The 21,314-nt window shown below is 51.8% G+C and overlaps 6 protein-coding genes and 1 non-coding gene across 7 annotated transcripts; 4 read left to right on the top strand and 3 right to left on the bottom strand.

The window, feature by feature from the left end:
* Positions 1-10: 10 nt before the first annotated feature.
* Positions 11-4,811, bottom strand: SMAC4_03974 (uncharacterized protein). The gene is made up of 4 exons (XM_003348080.3): positions 4,555-4,811; positions 4,178-4,324; positions 634-3,640; positions 11-570 (listed from the first exon to the last, which is right to left on the bottom strand). Exons 3-4 carry the CDS (start codon positions 3,601-3,603, stop codon positions 343-345), a joined length of 3,198 nt encoding a protein of 1,065 aa, XP_003348128.3. The 5' UTR covers positions 3,604-3,640; positions 4,178-4,324; positions 4,555-4,811; the 3' UTR covers positions 11-342.
* Positions 4,812-5,010: 199 nt separating this feature from the next.
* Positions 5,011-8,202, top strand: SMAC4_03975 (uncharacterized protein). Its single transcript, XM_066090029.1, has 6 exons — positions 5,011-5,385; positions 5,452-5,770; positions 5,826-6,005; positions 6,058-7,228; positions 7,283-7,485; positions 7,575-8,202. Exons 1-6 carry the CDS (start codon positions 5,218-5,220, stop codon positions 8,114-8,116), a joined length of 2,583 nt encoding a protein of 860 aa, XP_065946112.1. The 5' UTR covers positions 5,011-5,217; the 3' UTR covers positions 8,117-8,202.
* Positions 8,203-8,778: 576 nt separating this feature from the next.
* SMAC4_03976 (uncharacterized protein) lies at positions 8,779-10,925 on the bottom strand. Its single transcript, XM_003348082.2, has 2 exons — positions 10,138-10,925; positions 8,779-10,079 (listed from the first exon to the last, which is right to left on the bottom strand). The coding sequence occupies exons 1-2, from the start codon at positions 10,657-10,659 to the stop codon at positions 9,288-9,290; spliced, it is 1,314 nt and encodes a 437-aa protein (XP_003348130.1). The 5' UTR covers positions 10,660-10,925; the 3' UTR covers positions 8,779-9,287.
* A 1,248-nt stretch (positions 10,926-12,173) lies between these two features.
* SMAC4_13246 lies at positions 12,174-12,244 on the top strand. Its single transcript has one exon. It is a non-coding gene; the product is annotated as a tRNA-Gly (tRNA).
* Positions 12,245-14,428: 2,184 nt separating this feature from the next.
* On the top strand, positions 14,429-15,577 carry SMAC4_12103 (uncharacterized protein; the record flags this gene model as incomplete). Its single annotated transcript, XM_003348083.2, has 3 exons — positions 14,429-15,028; positions 15,086-15,133; positions 15,194-15,577. The coding sequence occupies exons 1-3, from the start codon at positions 14,912-14,914 to the stop codon at positions 15,575-15,577; spliced, it is 549 nt and encodes a 182-aa protein (XP_003348131.1). The 5' UTR covers positions 14,429-14,911.
* A 1,033-nt stretch (positions 15,578-16,610) lies between these two features.
* On the bottom strand, positions 16,611-17,256 carry SMAC4_13245 (uncharacterized protein; the record flags this gene model as incomplete). The annotated part of the gene is made up of 2 exons (XM_066091330.1): positions 16,611-16,983; positions 17,168-17,256. 2 exons carry the CDS (start codon positions 17,254-17,256, stop codon positions 16,611-16,613), a joined length of 462 nt encoding a protein of 153 aa, XP_065946111.1.
* Positions 17,257-17,451: 195 nt separating this feature from the next.
* Positions 17,452-19,490, top strand: SMAC4_03977 (uncharacterized protein). Its single transcript, XM_003348084.2, has 4 exons — positions 17,452-18,263; positions 18,341-18,545; positions 18,614-18,822; positions 18,877-19,490. The coding sequence occupies exons 1-4, from the start codon at positions 18,077-18,079 to the stop codon at positions 18,954-18,956; spliced, it is 681 nt and encodes a 226-aa protein (XP_003348132.1). The 5' UTR covers positions 17,452-18,076; the 3' UTR covers positions 18,957-19,490.
* The last annotated feature ends 1,824 nt before the right edge of the window (positions 19,491-21,314 follow it).

The following is a 21,314-nucleotide window of genomic DNA, read 5'->3' as shown; positions in this document are numbered from 1 at the left end:
TTTCGAGACTGTCGGCTTCTCCACAGGACGGCCGGCCTATATCCTAATGATCATACTCGATTATGCTACACTCCCTGAGATAGGTGATGTAAAAAGGAAGAAATGGGGAGACAAGTGAGGAGAAAAACGAAGAGAGAAGGAAAATGACGATTGAAGAGCTAAGGGAAGAGAGAACTGAATAGAGAAGTGAAGATGAAGTATCGATATATGTAGTACGCTTTGTCCCAAGTGTCCATACTTGGTAATTCTTCTGACAAGGTTCAATGCTTCTAGTAAAATACAGTTCTATATCCGGAGGACAAGATGCAAGTCTAGCCTACTGGATGACATAGATCAAGACACTTAGTCCGACATCTCTTCATCCGAGTCACAGTCGCTTCCGCACTCGCCCTCGCTCTCGCACTCGCTTCCGCAGCCGTGATGGTGGTGATGGTGGTCATCATCCTCATCGTCCTCCTCCTCTTCTTCCTCCTCGTCCTCGTCGGCCTTCAAGCCGTAGTCATCGTAGAAGTGCGTAAGAGGTTGGACTTGAGTCTTGTAGCCAATGGCCTCAAGGTTCTTGACCATGCTCTGTAAAGTATAACCGTTAGTGTCTCGCATGATGGAATTACATGAGATCAGGGGCAAACTCACCTCCTCAAGAGCAGGAGCACAAGTAATCACAACGTTACTCTTGCCCGGCTCAAAGACAGGCAAGACAATCTCACTCAGAGCCTCACGAATCTGATCGCCCGTCACCTCGCGGATGCGCGCCAAAAGCTTCTTGTTCCAACCAGGTTCCTGGCCGCGGATGACGTTGCTGACAAAGTTCTGCTGCGCCGCCGCCGTCATGGTAGCCTGCTCGTCCGCGACAGCTAGCACGAGACCGCTGATGGCGCCCTCAACCAAGTGCTTGTCCAACGGTTCCTCGCCGGAAGCAATCTTAGCCACCGTGTTCCTGCTGGCCTCGATGGCCTTGGTGGCGTCGGGTGACCGGTACACGTGGAACTGGATATAGCCCGAGTCGGACTCGCGGCCAAAGTGAACGCCGTAGGCGAGACCGTTGCCGCGGACGGCGTTCCACAAGGGACCCTCGGTGGTCTCGAGATAGGAGACAGCGACAAGGTAGGCGGGCAAGCGAGGATCCGAGTACGACTTGATGCCACTGGCGGTGCTGACACTGTAGGAGGACTCGAGCGTGGTCATTGGGATAATGACGCTACCGAAGGAACCGGGGGCCTTGCCCTCGTCACTCAGCATCGTATGCGGGCGGACAACAGGCAGGAGATCCTTGGAGGTGTCGAGATCGGGGATCTCGGTGAAGCTGTCCCAGGCCGCAATGGGGTTGGGGAGCTTCTCAACGTGAGCGGTGACGAGGACACGAAGGTTCTCGAAGGTGAAGAGACTCTTGCGGAGTTCCTCGAACCAGGAAACGACGGTCTCGGGTTCCTTCTCGAGAAGCTTCTTCAGGCGACGGTAGTAAACCGCCTTGACGAGGGTCCGCTTAGCGACAGAGTAGGACTCGGGCAGCAGATGGATAGATTGATCAACTTCGCGAGACATGACTCTGCCGTCTCTCTTCGCCTCCGGAATATCGGCAAGAGCCTTGACGACAGCGGCCTTAAGACGGACGGGATCGAACACGATGTCAAACATCAGTGTGCGAAGCCAACTAATCATGGTCGTGTACTTGTCGAGATCCACCTGGAACTGCAGAGCCATGCCTTCGTTATCGCCAATGCGCGAAGCACTGTTCAGGTGGTAGCTAATCGTATCCTTTTCGAGTTGCTTAACAACATCCTCAAACTCCATACGTTTGCCATCGCGCATGACTGGCGAGTTGAAGAAGTTGTCAGCAAATAGAGGGAGGAGCGGCTTAAGCCTGTTGGGCGTCGCCGATGTTCCAACGTGCAAAGTAAGGTGTACAAAGTTGGTAGGAACGTCCTCGAACTGGATGAACAGAGGCTTAGCACCTTGGGGTGCCCCGTCAATGATCTTTTGAGTCGAGTTATCGGTAGTACCGAGGCTGCGGGCCTTGCCGCTTCTTGCTGTCAACGACTCGATGAAGTGGATGGAGGATGTGTCGGGAACCGGCCACTGATCGAGCACCTCCGAAGGGATAGGCTTCTCGTTGTTTTGCTTGGCCTTCTCAACCTTCTCCTTCAGCTTCTTAAGGCCATCCTCTCCCAACTCTGCCCTCCTCTTGGCGAGACGCTCCTTTTCGGTCTTCTTCAGCTTTTTGGCGAGTTCCCTCGAGGGCTTACCCAAGATGGAAACATGAGGTGCGTCCGAAATCCACTTCTTGAGGAAGTCACGCCATTGCTGCTCCTCCCAGCTAGCAATGACATCGTACTCGCCCAAAGTCTGAAGTTCCCTCAGAGTAGAGCCGTCACGCTTTCCAAACAGGTAATCGGTGATGATATTGCTGGAGTAGAACTGCTCCGATCCTTCAGCGTGGTACTTGATTTGACGCAACTCGCGCGAGATGCACTCCTTCATGTACTCCATATCAAATGGCTTGGATGCGACTTCCTTCAGAAGCGAGATCAAACGCTCCTCGACAAAGGCAAGTTTCTCGGTGGCGACACCGGTTGGCTGAAACCAGATAACAGAGTTGGGGCGAGTATCCCACCAGAAGGAAACTGAGCTGGCCAATTCCTCCTTCTCAACAATGGTGTTTTCGATTACAGACACGGAGGACCCGCAGAGGTATGTCAATAGGATGTTGAGAGCTGTGGCCTGCACCTGATCAACGCAGCTGGGGCCGAAGAAGGCCACCGCGATCTCGCCAGTGGACTCATCCTCCTCAGGAAACTCAACCGTCTCGACAACAGTTTCCTTTAGGGGAGGCGGCTGAGGAGAGTCGACAAATGGGCGCTTGAAGTTGGGGTCAGGAGGGGGGATGTCGTCCTTGATGCTCTCCTCAAACTTGTCCAAGATGTCCAAAAGATTCTCATGGTTCGCCTCGCCGACAATGATGACAGCCAGGTTTTGAGGTTGATACATGACCTTGTGGAACTCGCGGATGCGGTCTGGCGTCAAGACTCTGAGGGCATCCATCATACCACCCGTTTCGTAGCGAAAGCCAACGTTTTCGGGGTACAGCAACCGGCGGGCCCTCAAGTCCATAAGCTCCTGGCTCGAATATTGGATGGCCTGCATTTCGGAGTACACCACACCCGCATCGTTGCCCTCGCCGTCGATATGGTGGACTTCGGTCACGCACGCATCGTCGGTGAGAGTAGGAAGAATGACATGCTCAAGATAGACGGGCAAAATCTGAGCGAAGCCGTCCCAACCAGCCGTCTCAAGCGTATAAGCGGTATGATCCACGGCAGTCCAGGCATTTGTACCAGAGTAGGCACGTCCAGCTAGCTTGTCCAAGAGACCCTTGTACTGGTAGTTCTTGGAGCCCATGAAGACCAGATGCTCGAGAGTGTGAGGGGCACCGGAGTCATCAAAGATTTCGGTAGCGAGGGTGAAGTAGCCGTGGATTTTGGGACCCTTGCGATCCGCTACAATGACCTGCATGCCAGTACGTTCTGAGACATACTGGGTGATTGTCGTCGGGGCATAGTCGGTCTCGAAGGTCTGCACCTTGCGGAACCTTGGTGCTGTCGACATGTTGCTGCTGATTGTTGGCAAAGAACCCTGGATATTACTGGGAAAAGGATTAGCCCATGAGCAATGAGAGATGAACCATAACAGTAGAAATGCCACTGTCAGTCTCCAAGATGATGCCATGTTTGCAAGTGATAATGCTACTGTTCGATAGACTCTTGAAAAGTAACAGCTTGGGGATCCCCACGGCGTTTGCGGGGTTTATATAGCTGAGTCTCCCTTCTCCTCATACTCGACCATGATGAAAAGGGAGGAGGTACCAGGAGTTGTATGGAAGGATCAAGGTGGGAATATCACAGAAGGCACCATGGTTAACCCGTGAGTTGGCTGTGTGTGCAACTACACTCCCCGCTGCTAAAGCCCCAAAGAGCATGACTGAGCGTGTGAAGGATAGCATCTTGCCATAAGTCCTTGGGGCAGGAGGGATGTATGATGAAACAGAACAGGATTCTTGAGGAAGGGAGAATCGAAAAGGGTTTTTGAGAGGAAATGGAGGAAGGCTGGCAAGATATTGGTTTGTAGGTACATTCCGCGATTCGAGACTGGCTGCTGACAACTGAAGACTGGACTCTCTTACCGGTGCAACTGTCTGAATGGAGATGTTTGCCAGACTGCCTTGAATGTGTTGCAGATCGAGTAAGACCAGAAAGGCGTGGCTGTTCTGGATAATGCCGGTTGGGCAGCCTGGAGTCGACGTATGAATTGTTGACGCAGGATGATGGACCTTTTTGTATAGTAGAAAAGGAAAAGTTATCAGATTGCGGTCCGTGTTGTTGACAGGAAAGGAAGTCCACCAAAAGAAAGCTTGCCCCTCCTTGAGACTGGCCTGGATGCGGGTTCCTCTGGTGATGAGCAGGAAGGAATGAGGGGCGGAGGAGCACAGAGGCAGAAGGACCCCGTGGGAAAAGCTCCGGTAGAGGTAAGGCACCAATGGAAATACACATTGAAACTCACCTCCCGTCAGCGTACCTACTCCAAGTTCACATGCGTGAACTGGAATAGTTGATATAGGTAGATAGGACGATCAGTAGTTAGCTCCTTCAGGATGGAGGTTTATGAAACAGAGATGGAAGTTTATAAGAACTTCTGCCCGGTTCAGGTTGCCACGACCTCAACGACAACAGAAACTGAGGGGCATCCGGCGCTAACTCCAACTGTAGTTACACGGCGCCGTGGACAACCAGCACTGGAACCTCATAGCGGTAGCTGCCCGAAGCTCCCGTCAGCTCTCGCCTTCCGTCCCAGCGGCCGGAGGAAGCTCTCAGGTCCCTTGACGGCCAGCCCGGCCCCGATTGGTGCCGCATCAAGCACGCCCCACATGATCTCCCCTAAAACAAGTCTTGGCAGTAACGTACAGGGGGTGCTGTCAGCGGGTGTCATCAATGCCATCCATTGATTCAACTTATCGACAGCCAAGCTGGCCGCAACTTGCTTGTCAACACCAACCAACAAAGTCCGCGACAACTGCGACACCTCAGCAGCAGTACCTATCTAGTCCGCATATGACACCACGAAACTTCTAGGCAGTCGACCGGACTCAGCTCCGCTGCCTCTCGAGTTGCAATTCCAACCTCGAACCACATATCCACGCCTAAACAAACAACATATCAGGCCAGCATGGCCGTCGCGACGCCAATCTCGCCGGCTGGGCAGATTGCTCAGGCCCTTGTAGACTTCTCTGTCGAGGGAGCATTTCCTGAAGAGTCGGTATCCTCCTTAACGGTAGACTCAGATGCGCTCCCAGCAGCCATTGAAGCACTCGCCAGTGCAAAGGCCAAGCTCCAGGTACCAACCGTCACTTCTCGAGCCACGCCTGTAAACCCGTTGCTGAGGCTTTGCGCTTGTTTGTAGGCCGAGATACACACCATCAACGAAGAAACCGCCGACGATGTCCAAACATGGAAAACGAACGCCCAATCGGTCCAAGATGACATTATTCGGTCAAAGGCTCTAGCGAACAATATCCTGAAACAGTCGGAAGCACCACAGGCGTCAGGGAAGGCCATTGAGGAAGCCGAAGCAAGAGCTGCTTTTCTTGCCCGCGAGTTGGACTACAACACACAGCTGAGAAACGCTTTGAAGGGAATCAAGGCGGTTAACCAAATACTCGACCAAGTTGAGCAAGCCCGGGACGAACGCCGTATTCTCGATGCTCTACATCTTCTCGAACGTGAGTTACACTGTTGCTAGGAAGTGGCTGAGCCAGTTGTTAACTCTGCCATTAGGATCATGGAAAGAGCTCGATGCTGTACCCGTCAACAAATCTTGCCGTGCTATCAAACTCCTTGATATCAGAGCCTTTGAGCTCAAGTCGGACGTCCATCAAGTATTTGATCATGTGTGGAATGCTCTAATACACGTTGGTATCGAAGGTCACAAGGTGTCAATCAGCGCCACGAAGCAGGGTAAGCCGAAATCTCTGCAGACTGTTGGCATGCAAGATCTGACCCATCGTAGACGAACCCATGAGCTTATCTGATGCCGTCATTGGCCTCAAGGCATACCATGAAGTTGATCAGCGCGCAGCCCAGCTATGGCACGATGTCGACAAGGCCATTCTTACCCCCAGGCTCGACATCAAGCAAGAACGTTTGCCCAGTATCATGATTAATGAAAACACCTTGGAGTTAGGAGGAACATCCGATAAGTCCATTGAGGCTGTGTTCCGAGATTTAGAACAGGTATTTGCCTTCCTGGTCGAAAAGCTGCCGCCAGACCTGGTTGAGACCATCTCAACTGTCTTACTACCAGGCCTTATCCCAACCATCACCAAAACCTGGCTCGACCTGGCTGTTCCATCCTCGCTGGAGGAAATGGATAGATTTCAAGCGACAATAACGACGACAAAGGGCTTCTGCACCACTCTTAAAGCGCTGGGGCTGTCACATATCAACGAACTACAAGAGTGGACCGAAAGTGCACCTAGAGTATGGCTGTCGAAACGAAGAGAAGCTGCGTTGGGCCAAATAAGGAGGCAATTATCTCAGGGACTGGGCACATCAAAGCAGGTCGAAAGGGTAGAAAAACAGGTGGTTTCAAAGTCGGAGGGCCAGCAGTTGGCCGCCAATGGAGCCACGGTTACCGAAGACGATGGTGGCTGGGATGCGTGGGGATCCGATGGCGAGCAAGAAACTGGCGGGCAACAGACCAGTAAGCCGGTTGCGAAAATATCGGTCACTGAACCATCCGCTGACGCTATTGATGATGCGGCTGATGCCTGGGGCTGGGGTGAGGAAGACTCTGAACCAGAGAGGTCGGAGGAACCTCAGCAGAAGAAGCAAAAGCAGGAGGATGATGATGATCCTACCGAGGCCTGGGGTTGGGGCGATGAAGCTCAGAACGGCGATACTGTACCTGAGCCAGCACCGGCCGCTCCATCGTCTTCGTCAAAACCACAGACACGGGAGTTGACTTTCAAGGAGACCTACAGCATCTCATCCCTGCCACAGCCTGTTCTGGATTTGATAGCATCTCTCGCTGAAGACGGAGCAGCATTAACACAGGGCGACTATGCCAACAGCCCTGTTGCTGCTGCTGCCGCCGGACTCTTCAGTCTTCCCACTCTTGCGCTAGCTATGTTCCGTGCTGTTGCCCCCCACTACTACGCTCCAGATGTTGGCGGAAACATGTGAGTGCAGAACCCTTTTCGGCACGCGACGTTGAGATGCTAATTATGTCGGAGGTTTCTCTACAACGATGCCACCTACCTGTCGGAGCGGCTAGCCGAGTTCGCCGAGGAGTGGGTGAAGAGGGACAATATCAGCACACGGGCGCAAACCATGCTGAGACTGGATAACGATATCAAGTCCATGCAAAGCTTCGCAAACCGCGCTTATAGCAACGAGATGAGCATCCAAAAGACCGTGCTCAGGGATCTACTAGGGGGTAGGTTTCATCCACTCCTAACCATAACGTCTCCTCTACTCAAAACCTCACTGTTTACCTATCACTAACACAACCTTCAAAATCACCAGGCGAACAAAACCTCATCCAACAAGACGACACCGAATCATGCGTCTCCGCCGCCGTTGCCCGCGTGCGCTCCCTCGCCATCGCCTGGGAATCCATACTCTCACGCTCAGCCTGGCAACAAGCCGTCGGCTCGCTCGTCGACGCCGTGGCCAACAAGATCATTGGCGACGTCATGGATCTGCCAGGTATCGGCCAGGACGAGGCTTACAACATTGCCAACCACATTGGTACCGTCACGAGCTTAGACGATTTATTCCTCCCGAGCCGCTTTGCCACAGACTCCAATGCTACTGCTGCTGCTTCTCCAGAAACTGAAGTCCCCACAACGGCGCAGTACGCGGGCTCGTGGTTGCGTCTCAAGTACCTGTCGGAAGTTCTGCAGAGCAACCTCAAGGACGTAAGGTATCTGTGGCTGGAGAGCGAGCTGAGCTTGTACTTCTCTGCGGACGAGGTGGTGGATTTGGTCAATCTTAGCTTTGAGGATAATCCGCGGACGAGGGAGGTGATTAGGGAGATTAGGGCAAGGTCGAATCCTCTTGGGTGAAGAAGGACTCTACTTTAAAAGGTAGAGAGTATAATGTAGCATGGTAGTTGTAACAATTCTAACAATGTTTAAAGTTACATATGGTAACAAGCTTATGGTCAAGTCAGTGAGTTGATTGTGATATCTATCGGATGACATGCTTCACGGAACCACTTCAAAGATAGGCACCTACTCATATGTGCAGCTCGAAGCTTTTGAGCTTATTTTGTTTTCCATCCCCATTTCTCGGTTGAAGTCTACGAACTGAATCCTGCAAAAACAGCACCCAAGCAAGTAAAATATTCCACTGCTAATACACGACAGAAGCTCTTAGTCTAGAGAAGAAGTTTTGCTTGAATGAATAGTACAGACGACTGAAAAACCTTCTTGTGGGTACCGCCATAGCCGATACCTCATTCTAATGCAGATACTGACTGTCCTCTCTTTTTCTGTCCTGTCCTTTTCCTTTTGTCTTGTTTATCCCTTTTTTCTTTGTCACACACACACACACTCTCTCTCTTCACATCTGAAACGATAAAACTCGGTTTTAATTCTTGCTCCTCTTCCTCTGGAGCTCGTGAGGGTTCCCATTCCCGCACCTCTCAAGTTGCCGGTCGCGCGTATACGGATGTTGTATGGCGTGTAGCATCCGCAGGGACAATATAGGAGCTTAAGTAAGCAGGCTTTGAACGTGAAGAAATATTCATATAAAAAAACTTGCTACTGGGTTTGCTGCTGCTAGCTAAACAAATAGCTGTTTTTGCTACACCCTCTCCATAGATGACATGACCGGCGGCTGTCGTGCCTATACCTGGTCAAGTTTCTCTTACCCTTGTATGTGCTGCTGCTGTCTGCTTGTCTGTCTTTCTGTCTGTCTTTCTGCCTCCTATTCTTTCCGCGCCGCCAACGGACGCAATCCACTTTCTGTTCTCCCTCTCTCTCCTTCTTCTTCCTTAACCCATGGGTATCATATCTTCTTTCTTCCTCATGCCACTTCCCCACACCCTACGTTCGTCCTTAGATTGTTGTTGGTTTGAGGTGCACGAGCCTCTCAACAGACGATGTTGACTTGGGTGATTGTTCTCAGGTGACCTTCTTTGGCCACCGACTAGTCCTTATGTCGATGATCGACACAAACTGCTGTTGAATTGCGCCTGTAGTAGCTAGTACTAAAGCACACTCTTAGAATTGTTCAGTCCGCCCTCCAGTGCATGCCTTCATTCCTCTCTCCGAGATAAAGCTCGACAGCGTAGAGTCCCATGGTAGCAGCGACATTGACCCAACGCCACGGGTTTCCACCGGCGTCACCGGCCCGCAGAGTCCACCCGATATCGTCGCCATTGTTGGATACGCTGAAATGTTGTAGCAATAAGCTCGTATATACGGCAATGAGGATCGAAGGAGAGAACCAGCTGAGGAAGCCTACAAGGCGGTTAGCCCCGTCGGTCTCTTCCAGCAAGCTTGGTTCGTCCATGAGAGCTCTGGCGCCAAGCTCCCGAACAGCCGGAATGATGCGAGTGGCGCAGTAGAAGACGATGATCCGGTAGGTTAGCGAGATGATGACGCTCGGTGTAATAGTTTGGAATGCGGCGTAGAGGAACTGGAAAGAAGTATTGAAAACCTCGGGCAGACTGCTGAGGACGTGCATCAACGTTGAATATGATGCCATGATGATTGGGGGCAGAGGCGGGAAATCGGGCTGAAGCGAGGCCGCTTGCTCGGCGGCAGCAATAGCTTCGGCAGACGGCTGATAGTCGGTGAAGATCTGATAGACGCAGAGAACAATGTAGGCGAAGAGGAGAGATGACTCCACGGCGTTGCCGCGCCCGCTACCAATTCCATAGGCTCCCAGAAATACGGCCGAGGTCATTGTAGCGCCAATGAGGGTGGCGTCGATGGTGTTGATTTCGGGGAAACGCGCAACTCTCCAGAGGAAGTAAACGGCACTGGAGATGATGGAGCCAGAAAAGGCAAGAAGGAAAATCTGGAAAGAGGTCAGCAACATGGTTTGTGAGAAAACAGAATCAAAGCCAGCCACTTACCATCCATGTGTCGCCTCCACCGCGGGTAACGAGCCACCTCGCAACCCGCCCAGCAGTCTGGATGACTAGTAGGGTGCAGAAACCCTCCAGCAGTTGGAAAACAGGGCTCGAGTAGCTCAGTGTCTTGTCCCAAGCTCCCAAAGCGACATTCTCGACAAATCCATGCTGGCCAAAGAAGTATTCGCCCCAAGTGCTGGGCTTGTGATCCGCAGTGACAGCAGAGAAGGTGCGCGATACCCAGCCGGCGTTCTCAGCATCCACTGAGAACCTATTCAGAGACCAGATGAGAAGGGCTGGAATGACGATCCATTGTGACAAGCCGACACTGCTAGTGAAGAACCAGCGGACTCGTGACCTCTCGGGTGTCAGGAGCTTGCTGGTGCTGTAGATAAGGTAGAAGATGAAGAGGGATAGCGAGTAGGCGAGGCCGGCATCGCGACCGCCAACGTCGAAGGCGATGGGTATTAGAAGAACGATGCTCAGCAAAAAGATTGCGCTCGTCGAGGCGCTAATGAGCCACATGGTTGCGGCGGGCGATGGTTGTCCGCCCGCTGCCGAAACCGACTATCAAGTGTTGAGTTGAAGATAAGAGGGCGCGTCGGGGTTGAGAACGTCGAAGAGGTCGGTGAACAATCGCGGTGACGGGGAGGCTTCCTTGGATGTGGTCGATGATGCAACCAAGGCCAGTTTGTGTACCCGAAAGTGACACAACGAGCAAGGAGTGACAAGCAGGCAAGACACGGAGCACTGTGTGGCCAAGGCCTTGACGTCGCGGGGTTGGTTGGTTGACGGTGTTTAATAGAGTCGACTTCTAAAAAGACCTTCTGCAGACTACCAGCCGGAGTTTGTCTTGCAACAGGTCGCGATGGTGTTTTCGTCTTTCACAGAGCCTGTTTCGCGTAGGTAGCAGGTATGAAGACGAGGTATGGTTGGTGTGCCGGTCAATCGAGTCGATCGGTTGGTCCGTGGCCGTGTCGGTCGGTCGGTTCGAAGCTTCGGTCGTTCGGGACGGGAATTTGGCCGGATGTGATTCAATGAAATGTTCGATGATGCGGTATAACTGTTGGATGCTACACAATAGCAGCTTCTCCCGTGAAGCAAGTGGGATCGAATGGGAGTTGAATCCTGATGTCTGTCTCTCGACCAAACTTGGATATTGGATGTTTGGAGGTGGTGGCCGTGGTGTGGTGGGTGGCAGCGAGTGGGACGTGCTGCTAACTGCTGGGTGAAGGAGGGCTAAACCAAGAAAGCGGGATACCCTTGGGTCTCCAATTTCTCGAGATCTGCAGTCGCTAGCGAGGGGAGCAGAGGGGAGCCGGTGTTCCAACGATCTCCAAGGCTGACCCTGCCTGGAATGACAGCTTTTCAGGGTTTTTGGTGGTTGTGACTTTTTGTCGTGTGCTCCTCGTGCTCCATCGTCCTCGAGGAAAAACACTCATGACAACCCTTGCTCGACACCTTCCCCCTCATCTTGGCCAGCCAAGCCGCTAGGCTGAAACTGCTAGCGGAGCCTTGATAGTGCTGATAACGGTTCTCTAGCTCCAACCACACCAGCTGAAGATGACATTCGATTGTGTGTTGCGCCATGATTGATATAATTCACGTGCTTCAAATTGGGATATTCTATTATTGATAGTTTGAGGGTCCATGACCGTGAAGATACCTTATGTTCAATGCCTGGGGCTCCCATAAATATTCTGTGACGCATTTGATTATCATCGCTTGTCCTCCACAGTGGCAGCATGCTTCATCCCCGGGGGAAGGTCCTGTCTAACGTCGCTTGGTATTGGAAAGAGCCAAAGCCTCCCCCCTTCCCCATTTGACATGACCTGCTCACACAGGGCAAGTTTGATGCTCACATCAATCAAAACGAAAAAGAGAAAGAGGCGGAATTTCGTGGATTATGCACGACCGCAGGTGTGAATTATTTTGACAGGGTGTTTACACTTTCCACATCTGATGTCTTTCCACTGGTACGATCAAGCTCAGGTTCAAGAATACATATTCCACAACTTAACAACTATCAATCACAAAAAGCGCCAGTGGTTTAGTGGTAAAATCCATCGTTGCCATCGATGGGCCCCGCGTTCGATTCGCGGCTGGCGCATTTGTTCGTTGAACAAGTCAGTTCATTTTTTTTCTTGCTTTTTGGCTTTTTGTGTTGCATTCCATTGCTACAGTTCGAACACCTGAAAACAACCGGAGAGAATCTCAACCACATTATCGAGAAAACTTCTTTTGACGCCCCCAAGCACTGCACTCTGCCATAGTGTTCAATGCTGATGAGAATATAGGAACAACATCCGACCCAACCACACATTCCGCCCAGCCAGCCAGTAACATCTCATCCTAGCTCTGAAAGAAGAAGGTGGGGCCGGTCCGGGGCCGTCCGGCGTCCCGGCCTGGCTGGCTCGGTACTCATTGATCCGAACCGATATTGGACAACGTTAACGGTGAAGATTCGCAAAGTATATGTATTGGCAACTCATGAGAACCTTGCATCTATGTCTGTGTTATGGGCAAGATTAATCCTCAATTGGTTCATCGAGAATGAACTTCCCCCTCCGAAGCACAACATTCCCATTCGCCTTCTTGAGCGACGTCTGGGGGTCATAAAGGAGGTTTAAGCGGCTTACAATTCATTGCCAGATTTATGTCCCAAGGTCTACCTACCTATTGTTATGGTCATCATGTATGTTTCACTTGCCTTGCCTCCCTGTGTGCCCATGACTGTGAGACTGTCATCCTTCCATCCTTCCACTAACCATGAGGGGTTGCATTGTTGCCCCGTCTCCCTATCATCGACGCCGATCACTTCAGCCCTGCTAACGAGTGCCGGTCTCCTTAGGTTACCCTTGCCTTTGACTATTTGTTCCATAGACAAGATGTATCACGCGACAATTTTGGAGGGTTGTAAGAAATTGAGGTACAAATGTTGCGAAATTATGCAGTGAATGAGGAACTGGAAATAATCTTTCCGTGCTCTAGCCAGTAAACCAGGGTGAGGACAGGTTTTCATATTCAGCGCTGCTTCTGTATCTAGCGAATCTACCTATTACCAGAAAACCAGCGAGCATCTCTAAATCCTCTGTCACTAACGCTGTCGGTATTCACCTATGGTTGAGAGCAGGCATTGTAGTTAGAGTGCAGGCTTGAGCAGTGACACTGGCAGCTCCGAGCACAACCTTGGTAACGAGTCAAGGGACTGTGTATGGGATCCGATCGACAAGCTTCTCATGAGTTGCCTCGAAGTTGCGAGGTCTCTCTGTCTCTATGAAACGTGTACTATTTGAGGTGGGCACCGCGGGCTATCTATGAGTGGTGACAGATGCCTCAGTAGAAGCTCGGGAAGACCTCGAAGACCTCCAGCCATGGATGGATCAAGGAGGCCGATATTGGAATCATGTAGAACATAGCCAAGCCGTGACAGTGGTTCACTACCCAGTTATGCGGTGTTTGTGTCGGAGTCCCTGGCTCTCCAAACCAGATGAACAATTCCCTTTTTGGGTAAATGAAGCCTCAAGAACCGAGGAGCTTTATCGATGGATGGTAGCAGAAACGGTTCCAAAAGCAGGGATGGATTTCTACCGGTTCGAAACGTGAGGCTTAAAACCGGTGTTGCTCTGATCCATCAAACCGGGAGATCGACAGCAAGCCCCGTACTCACATGTCCGGGGTTAAGAAAAGGGCAAAAGCCAGGGACGATCGCGCCGAGAACATCGCAAAAGAGAACATGTCGAGGAAGTTGGGCTCCGGGCTTGTCCTTCGCGACTCTGCCTTTCAAAACCCCTTTTCGAAAGATTTTGGTGACGATCTTAGGATGTCTCGAGTGCGAGTCGTACGATTAAAGTTGGGCACGAGAGCGGTGTTTGGGGCAACCATCACCTGGCAAAAGCGATGATCATCTATTGCCTGCATGTGCAAGATAAGTTCGCGCTAGTCACCGCTGCGAAGAAGCTTGGGGTCGAAACAGCAGCCAACAAACGTCGCTGTGCATCAGCCCGTCGTCTTTTTTTCGGCTCAGGTTGCCACACCAGTGGAATCCGAAGAATCGTAACGTGTACCTCGTGCAATATCACGAGGAAGACATGCTTTCAGCTGGTAAGCATACAAGGGGTAGAAAGCTAAGCTGGAGAAGATGCCTGCTGTTCGTCCTAGAACCACGGTTCGTTGGACAGCCTATAGGGCTGCAGACCTAGGATGCCACTCGACGTTGCGCAAATGAAGGTACGGGAGGTTGTAACCAATGGTATGCTTCTTCAGAGTAAAGAATCTCAGCAAAACTGAAACCTGACTGGAAGGTGTGACATCAGCTCATCCTCAGTGAGACAACAACGTGGTTTAGGGTAGTAATTTAAACGTTTGAAAAGTGAGGTTAATGAGAGGTTTCTGGTGGCTCAAGCACAGGGTAGAGGGGGCTCGCAAGTGAGGCGAACGAGGCCTCTGAACAAATGAACCAGTAAGAAAGCAAGCATCCAAACTGACCAAAGCTTGAGCACCACAACGCAGCATACCATGGGCATGCAGAACTATGTGCCTTTGTAGTGGTCAAGGGAAACCAAGCGGTGTAGGCCCAACGATGAACAAGATACTTGGTGACATGATCCGGACGCCCCTCTTGGACAGCGAACATGCCAAATAGGCTACCATCAGCCGATTAAGGGCTTTGGCGCTCCCCTGCGAGAGGTATATAACGAAACCGCTGTCCGGCTCTGTAACTCAAACATCAGCAACCGCGAAATTGTTGTCCCCTTGATTCACACCAGAAGCCAACATGTCATCGATGAACAAGTACTGGATCCCACATTTGGATATCCACAAAAAGGTCATCACTCAAGAGCTCCAGTACTATCTGGGACCTCAAGCAACAGTCAGACCTTTTACTCGAGAGGTGTGAACCAGCCTATCTTTAAGCCTGGCATGCAATGGCTGACGGAGGTGACTCCAGGGAGAAGATGGATTTCTGATCACAACACCAGGGCCCTGCCTGAGCGATGTGGGTTGCCGATGATCTTTGTCCCAGTCCATGCCATAACAAATACTGAACGGAGCTTAGGAGCAAATCGATGATATCTGCGTCAAGTCGAAAGAGATGTGGGAAAAGCAAGCAGCAGCTCGAGCAACAGCAACCCCGGATAAACCTCTCAAGAGACCATTACATCAGCCCGTCGTGATAGCCCAGGCAAGCTCAGGCGGAACGGAACCCTCCAAGCGAAGAAGAGAGGACCGGCGGGATGACCGGCGAGATGACAGGCGAGATGACAGGAGAGATGATAGGAGAGATGATAGGAGAGACGATAGGAGAGATGATAGGAGAGATGATAGGAGAGATGATAGGAGAGATGATAGGAGAGGCGACCGAAGGGACGACCGAAGGTGGGGTGAACAGAGGAGTCGACGTGATGACCGAAGCTGGTCCAACGAGAGACGTCGTGATTAAAGCCGGCAGTTCGACAAGTGCGGGTATCAGAATGGTCCAAAAACAGGGCGGGCACCAGGCTGCTGGACGTGATGTGACCAAGTGTATGACCAAGTGGATTGACTGAAATACTGCAGGAGGGTTCCATGAGTGAAGCGCACCATTCAAAAGTTGGAGTTTAGACCAAAGTTGGGAAAGGCAAAATGACAACAAATGAGGAGCCATGTTCGATGTTAGCGGCGTAACAAACACATGCCTTATATCGCATATAAGGTGGATGATGATATTGTTCTCAGACGATAGACCGGCAACAATGTGCCATTTGGCGTGACTGTGACCCAATGAACATGGCCTCCTCTATGCTCAACGGATAAGTACATCCATGTGTTGGCTTCCATGTTCAGAATGATACTCTTCGGAATCTCAGCCGTCTACGAGCATAATCCGACTGGCTATTTGCTGATTTTGACATCGTGCGTTGTGTGCATGACAGAGTTCGAGAAGCAAGGTACAGAGACGTCTGGGTTCCATCAGGTATGGTGTGTCTTCGCCGCATCTATGACCGAAAGGAATCTGCAGTGTACCCAATTGTAGCATGGGAGTGGCCGATTTTCTCTGAAGCGGCGCATCGTCAATCCAATGAAGACCTCCATTGATCTCAAGACGAGCTTGGCGTAGTTCGGCTTGAAACTCGGGTAACGCCGTGAGCAAGTCCGTAGAGAAAGCAATAATGGGAAAGCCTTCGGTACTAAAGCAAAGGCCCGGTGGCTGGATCGGAAATCTGACTGATAGGCGCCACGGCAATGGGCCTTAAAAGAGGCGTTCTGGGACAATGTCGTGAGACTTGGAAGGAAGCTAGAACAGATCCGCTTGGTTGCTCCTGGCATCGGGCACGGATGCTATCCGGAAGATGATAAACAAGGCGAGAACCTCAGTGGCTTTGACAGACAAGCTGTGATATACCGCACCTCTTTCGTCGCTGTGCCTCAGGGCATGGAGCGTATGCTTCGTCTCCAGGAAGGTCCAGGGAAAGAGACATGCTCCCCTATCACCCTCATCGTACATCCTTGCTGGTCGAGCTTGAAGCTGTAATGCTACAACGACTTTTCAAAGCATCTAACGATTCGTTGTATCGTTGTGTGTCAAGTGGTCCAGATGACCAAATGAGAAGAGCGCGGATGTGAACCTGCGTCTGAGCCCGCACCTGAAGTGCTTCGTTTCCTCTCGAGCCTTTCCTGGCGGGTAAGGAACTCACGGCAGTGACATACCCTATCACGTTCACCCACTCTCCGATACGTACTTGATCCGATTTGAGGGTCCGCAAAACCAAGGTTACGTCCACCAAGGCGACAACATGACAAGAACCCTGGGCCGGATGCCGATACTGTAGCGTCAAGATGCCAGACACTGAAGAGTAGTAAGTTACACTGGTATCCTGTGATTAGTTAGTGTGTTCATCAACATCATGGCCGAAATAGCATGGACGAGACTTGGGTATCTGGCCAAGGGGAGGGGCAGGTTATGATGGTTTTTGCGCAATAATGTCCAAGAAGATTGAGAAGCTCAAGACAAGGCACTAAATCCTTTGAAATGGGAGGAGTGTATGCTCACCAACCCAAAAACCGAACTTTGTCACCTTCCTTCCTCAACGCTAAATCTGGCAACAGACATAGCTGAGATGGAAGGGGACCATTGGACATGGTCGTCGAGGGAAGGCCAACCGCTAGAATGACCGAGGATGGAAAGTAATTGATAATACCCGTAAATATTCTTCGTCGGATTCCTGGGTGTTGTGTACCAGTCGTAAAGCTAGCTGTTTGTCTTCTGTGGTGTTGTTGTGGGGGAAAGCTCCAGAGTGCATCACCATCAATGACACAGGTGAGATCCGAGCTCCAGCAGAGGAGTGGTCGACTGCCTAACAAGAACAGCGGAGCTGACTAAGGAGTACCTAGACGTCTGTCACGTGCTCTTATGTTCCCTTATCGCCCAGGGCGCGGGCTGGTCCTCGGACACGTGCAAGGATGGTTCCTGCCGGAGGCAACGCTCCAAGGCGCCTTGGCCCTGAAGTGCCAGCCGTGCCAGGTGCGATGGTCATTAACCACAGCGATTCCAGGTGACCTTGCTGGTCCGATTTCCTGTTGCATCATACGCGCGCCCGATAGGCAATCACATCAACCACAACCGAACATTCGAGTGCGTTCGTCATCGCAGAGTTAGGCTGCGACTTAAACCTCTCTTTCATTTGTTTCCTGCATCTTCAACCTGATACCGATCCGTAAACCGCGACTCCGAGTCAAGACAATCCGCCAGGCGGCCAAGTGATTTCTGGTTGGGGGAATATCAACCTGGTTGCGCCCCGCCAACATTTGGAGAGTCGTCATCGCCTACGAAACGCCCGACGCCGTTCCCGGCCGTGATTCCTTCCACTCGACATCCCACGTCCCGAGCATTGTGACCTAGTCCACCTATTGTACAAACACCGCTCGCGTCCCTATTATCGCATCTCTAGCAAGAGACAACATGTCCGGAATCTGGGGCTGGTTTGGCGGGGGCTCGGCCGCGCAGAAGCGCAAAGATAGCCCCAAGAATGCCATTCTCGGCCTGCGGACGCAATTAGACATGCTCCAGAAGCGTGAGCGCCATCTACAGAACCAGATCGACGAACAGGATGCCATAGCACGAAAGAACGTCAGCACGAACAAGACTGGTATGATGCCGCGCATGACTTTCTTCCCGATCACTTTTTAGCTGATAAGAGAGCTAACGTGTGATTGACTCCAACAGCTGCGAAGCAGGCCTTGCGACGCAAAAAGGTCGCCGAAAGCACTCTCGAGACCACGCTGGGTCAGATCACCACTCTTGAGCAGCAAATAAATGCGATCGAGTCTGCCAACATCAACCGGGAGACCCTGGCCGCCATGCAGGCAGCGCGCGAGGCTATGGGCAAGATCCACGGCAAACTCACCCCCGAGAAGGTCGACGAGGAAATGTTAGCTTTGAATCATCCGCCTACGGTCCCGCTGCCAAAGATTATCTCGATACTAACCAGCGCTATAGGGCGAAACTCCAAGAAGCGAACGACCTCAGCAACGAGATTGCCACAGCCATTACCAGCGCCAACATTGGGCAGCCGATCGACGAAGACGAGCTGGAGGACGAGCTCAATGCGCTCCAGCAAGAGGAGGTAGATTCAAAGCTGCACGAGACGGGCGGATCGATCCCTGTCCACGACAAGATCTCTCTCCCCGCAGCTGGATCCGGCGCACGTGAGTTATATACATCTGCTCCCTATACCGGTGCTATGCTAACACCATTTATAGTCAAGGGGAAAGAGAAGGCAGTTGTCGAGGACGACGAGGAAGAGGAGCTCAGAAAGTTGCAGGCCGAGATGGCCATGTAAGCCTGGCAAGCAAGCCTGGGGGTATGGGGAAGAGGAGCCATGGAAAGAGGGATATACAGAGGATGCGATATATGCGCGTAGCATCATATCGTTACCGCTTTCCGTTGTTGTGTCATTGGTTTTTATTACTGGGGAGTAGGAGCTGGTTACGGTCGCTCCGTGTTTGTTTACCTCTTATTTCTCTTTTTTTTTCTGTTCTTTCTGATTCACTACTCTGTCTCTTTAGAGTTTCGACTCGTAAGACGAGCGGCGCTGGCGTTTCGGGAGGGATGATACGGTTTGGCATATGAGTGACGTTCATAAGAGAGGGGACCTGGATTGGGTGGTTGGACTGGTTCATGTGGCAGGCACTGTGAATGAATTTTAAGATATCAATCTATCCATCATTATCCATCTCGAGCTCTCTAGGTAACATACTTATGCGGCCTGGACCAAAAGCGGTACCAAAGTTATTCCGACGTTATACAACTCGGTCCTTGACTGTCTCGTGATCAATCCACTGACAGACAATACGTAAGTATGCGGAACGTGGCTGTTAGTAATTCGCATTTGGAAAGTCATTTGTTGACTTTGACTTGGATACCGATCTTTTGTTGAAGATCTAGACCCCCGAGATACTCAAGGTATACAATAGTCCAATCGAACACCCGCTGCTCACTGTTCGTGTGCAACAAGCACAAGGATCAGCTAGTTACATACTGTTTCTCGATGGCGGGTTCTCGCTGGTGGCCGTGGTTCACGAAACGGAGGTTGGTCACACCGCCCTTTTTGGGCAACTTCTTCACCTGACCTTCTCTTTGATCGCTTTCGGTATAGAGGACAGCTAGGTTCACCTAAAAGCACCCCGGACTTGTGGATTGGTGGCACGCATTTGCCAATCTTCCCCCGGCCCCTTGTGTGTCGTGTGTTCCTGTGAGTTGAGTGCAGTGGTTCTGTGGGAGTGAGCCTCAAAACCTGGGGTGCATTGGCTCATTGGTTTTCCCAGCCTTCACAAGTCGCAACAGCTTTCCCCTGTCGAGCATCAACCGATTGGAAGCTGGAAGTGGATTCGGCGTGTTGAGGGCCCGGCCGCGGCGGCAGGGGTTGGCTCGGGTGGTTATTAAGAAGAGTGACGCCGGGCGGCAAGTGAGCGCCGGGAGCTTCTCCACTGACTTGACCGCTGACCACCCGATCACCGACCGAGGTCTGCAGTCCGTGAAGCCGGGATTGATCATTCATGAGGCCGATCACTTTGAGACGTGAAGATGTTGTAATACAAAAAAAAACAAAAAAAAAAAAACATATAACTGGGAAGACTTCCCTGGATAGACTCACTTGTTTCGGAGTCAGTGAAGCCTATAGTCCGCTTCTTTGCATGTTCTCCTTCGTAGCGGAAGAAGCGGCTGGTTGGCCGGGTCGTGAATTCAGGTACCCAATTGATCGCTAGCACAAGAATCTCACCGAAGCTGTTGAATCGGTACCTGATTTAGTGTACGCGCCGAGGAAACTTGGCATCGCCCCCTAGCCTTGCAACAAACGCGAAAACCCCCATTCCCATTTCTCGGTCTTTGCGGTTTTCTGTAAAGGCCAGTCTGGCTCTTCTTCCGAGTTTAAAGAGTCCGTACTCATGTACTTGTTTCTGTAAGTCATTCGAACGTGGACGGAGTCGCACGTGGGAAAAGAAAAAGGGGAAGTGTGGAAAACGGGGCCGCGGATGACCGACGGGGTTTGGGAGAGGGCCTCTGTCTTCTCGTCGTTTTCGGTCAGGTACAACGACGCTCGAATTCGCTCTCTCTGGACGACGATGGGGCCGGCCCCTTGTGCCTGACTCCCGGGCTTCAGGGCAGGTACCGAGCGAACCCCGACCGAACGAGCGAACAAATTCCCAACTTCACACTTCTTGCGTTGGCGTGATGGACCGGGGCCTTGTTAGCTCGGGACCTCGGATGCGGGGACTCTTTGGGTGGTTCTTGGCTGTTTGCCCAGCCTCGCTAGTTGTACCCGGCTACTTTCGAGAGCGTACCCTCACGGACCTCACAAGCCAACCGCCCGGCTTCGGCAACCGTCGACATTGCTTCCTCGACTGTGATGCAATGCTACGGCAGGATTTTTATTCCTACCCAATTTCCATAATGGCTCTTCTGAAGGAGCAGTTGATGCGAAATTGGGCAGAATGCGCAATTGGGCCGGACATCTGGGCTTCTATGCAGCGAAAAGCAGAGTCAGAGATTTCTACCCGCTTTTGTCCTACCTGTCTTCGTGGCCGGGTATTCACCCGATTTTTCGCATTTGAAAGTGTGATATTGATGGTGGTGTGGGAGTGGTGTGTTGGGGGGCCATCTGCCGCCGTCAGGGTCACGTCCGTTCTGCATTTCATCG

This window comes from Sordaria macrospora, chromosome 2 (genome assembly GCF_033870435.1).
Source record: "Sordaria macrospora chromosome 2, complete sequence".
NCBI classification, from domain to species: Eukaryota; Fungi; Ascomycota; class Sordariomycetes; order Sordariales; family Sordariaceae; genus Sordaria; species Sordaria macrospora.
This window is presented reverse-complemented; position numbering and strand designations above follow the sequence as displayed.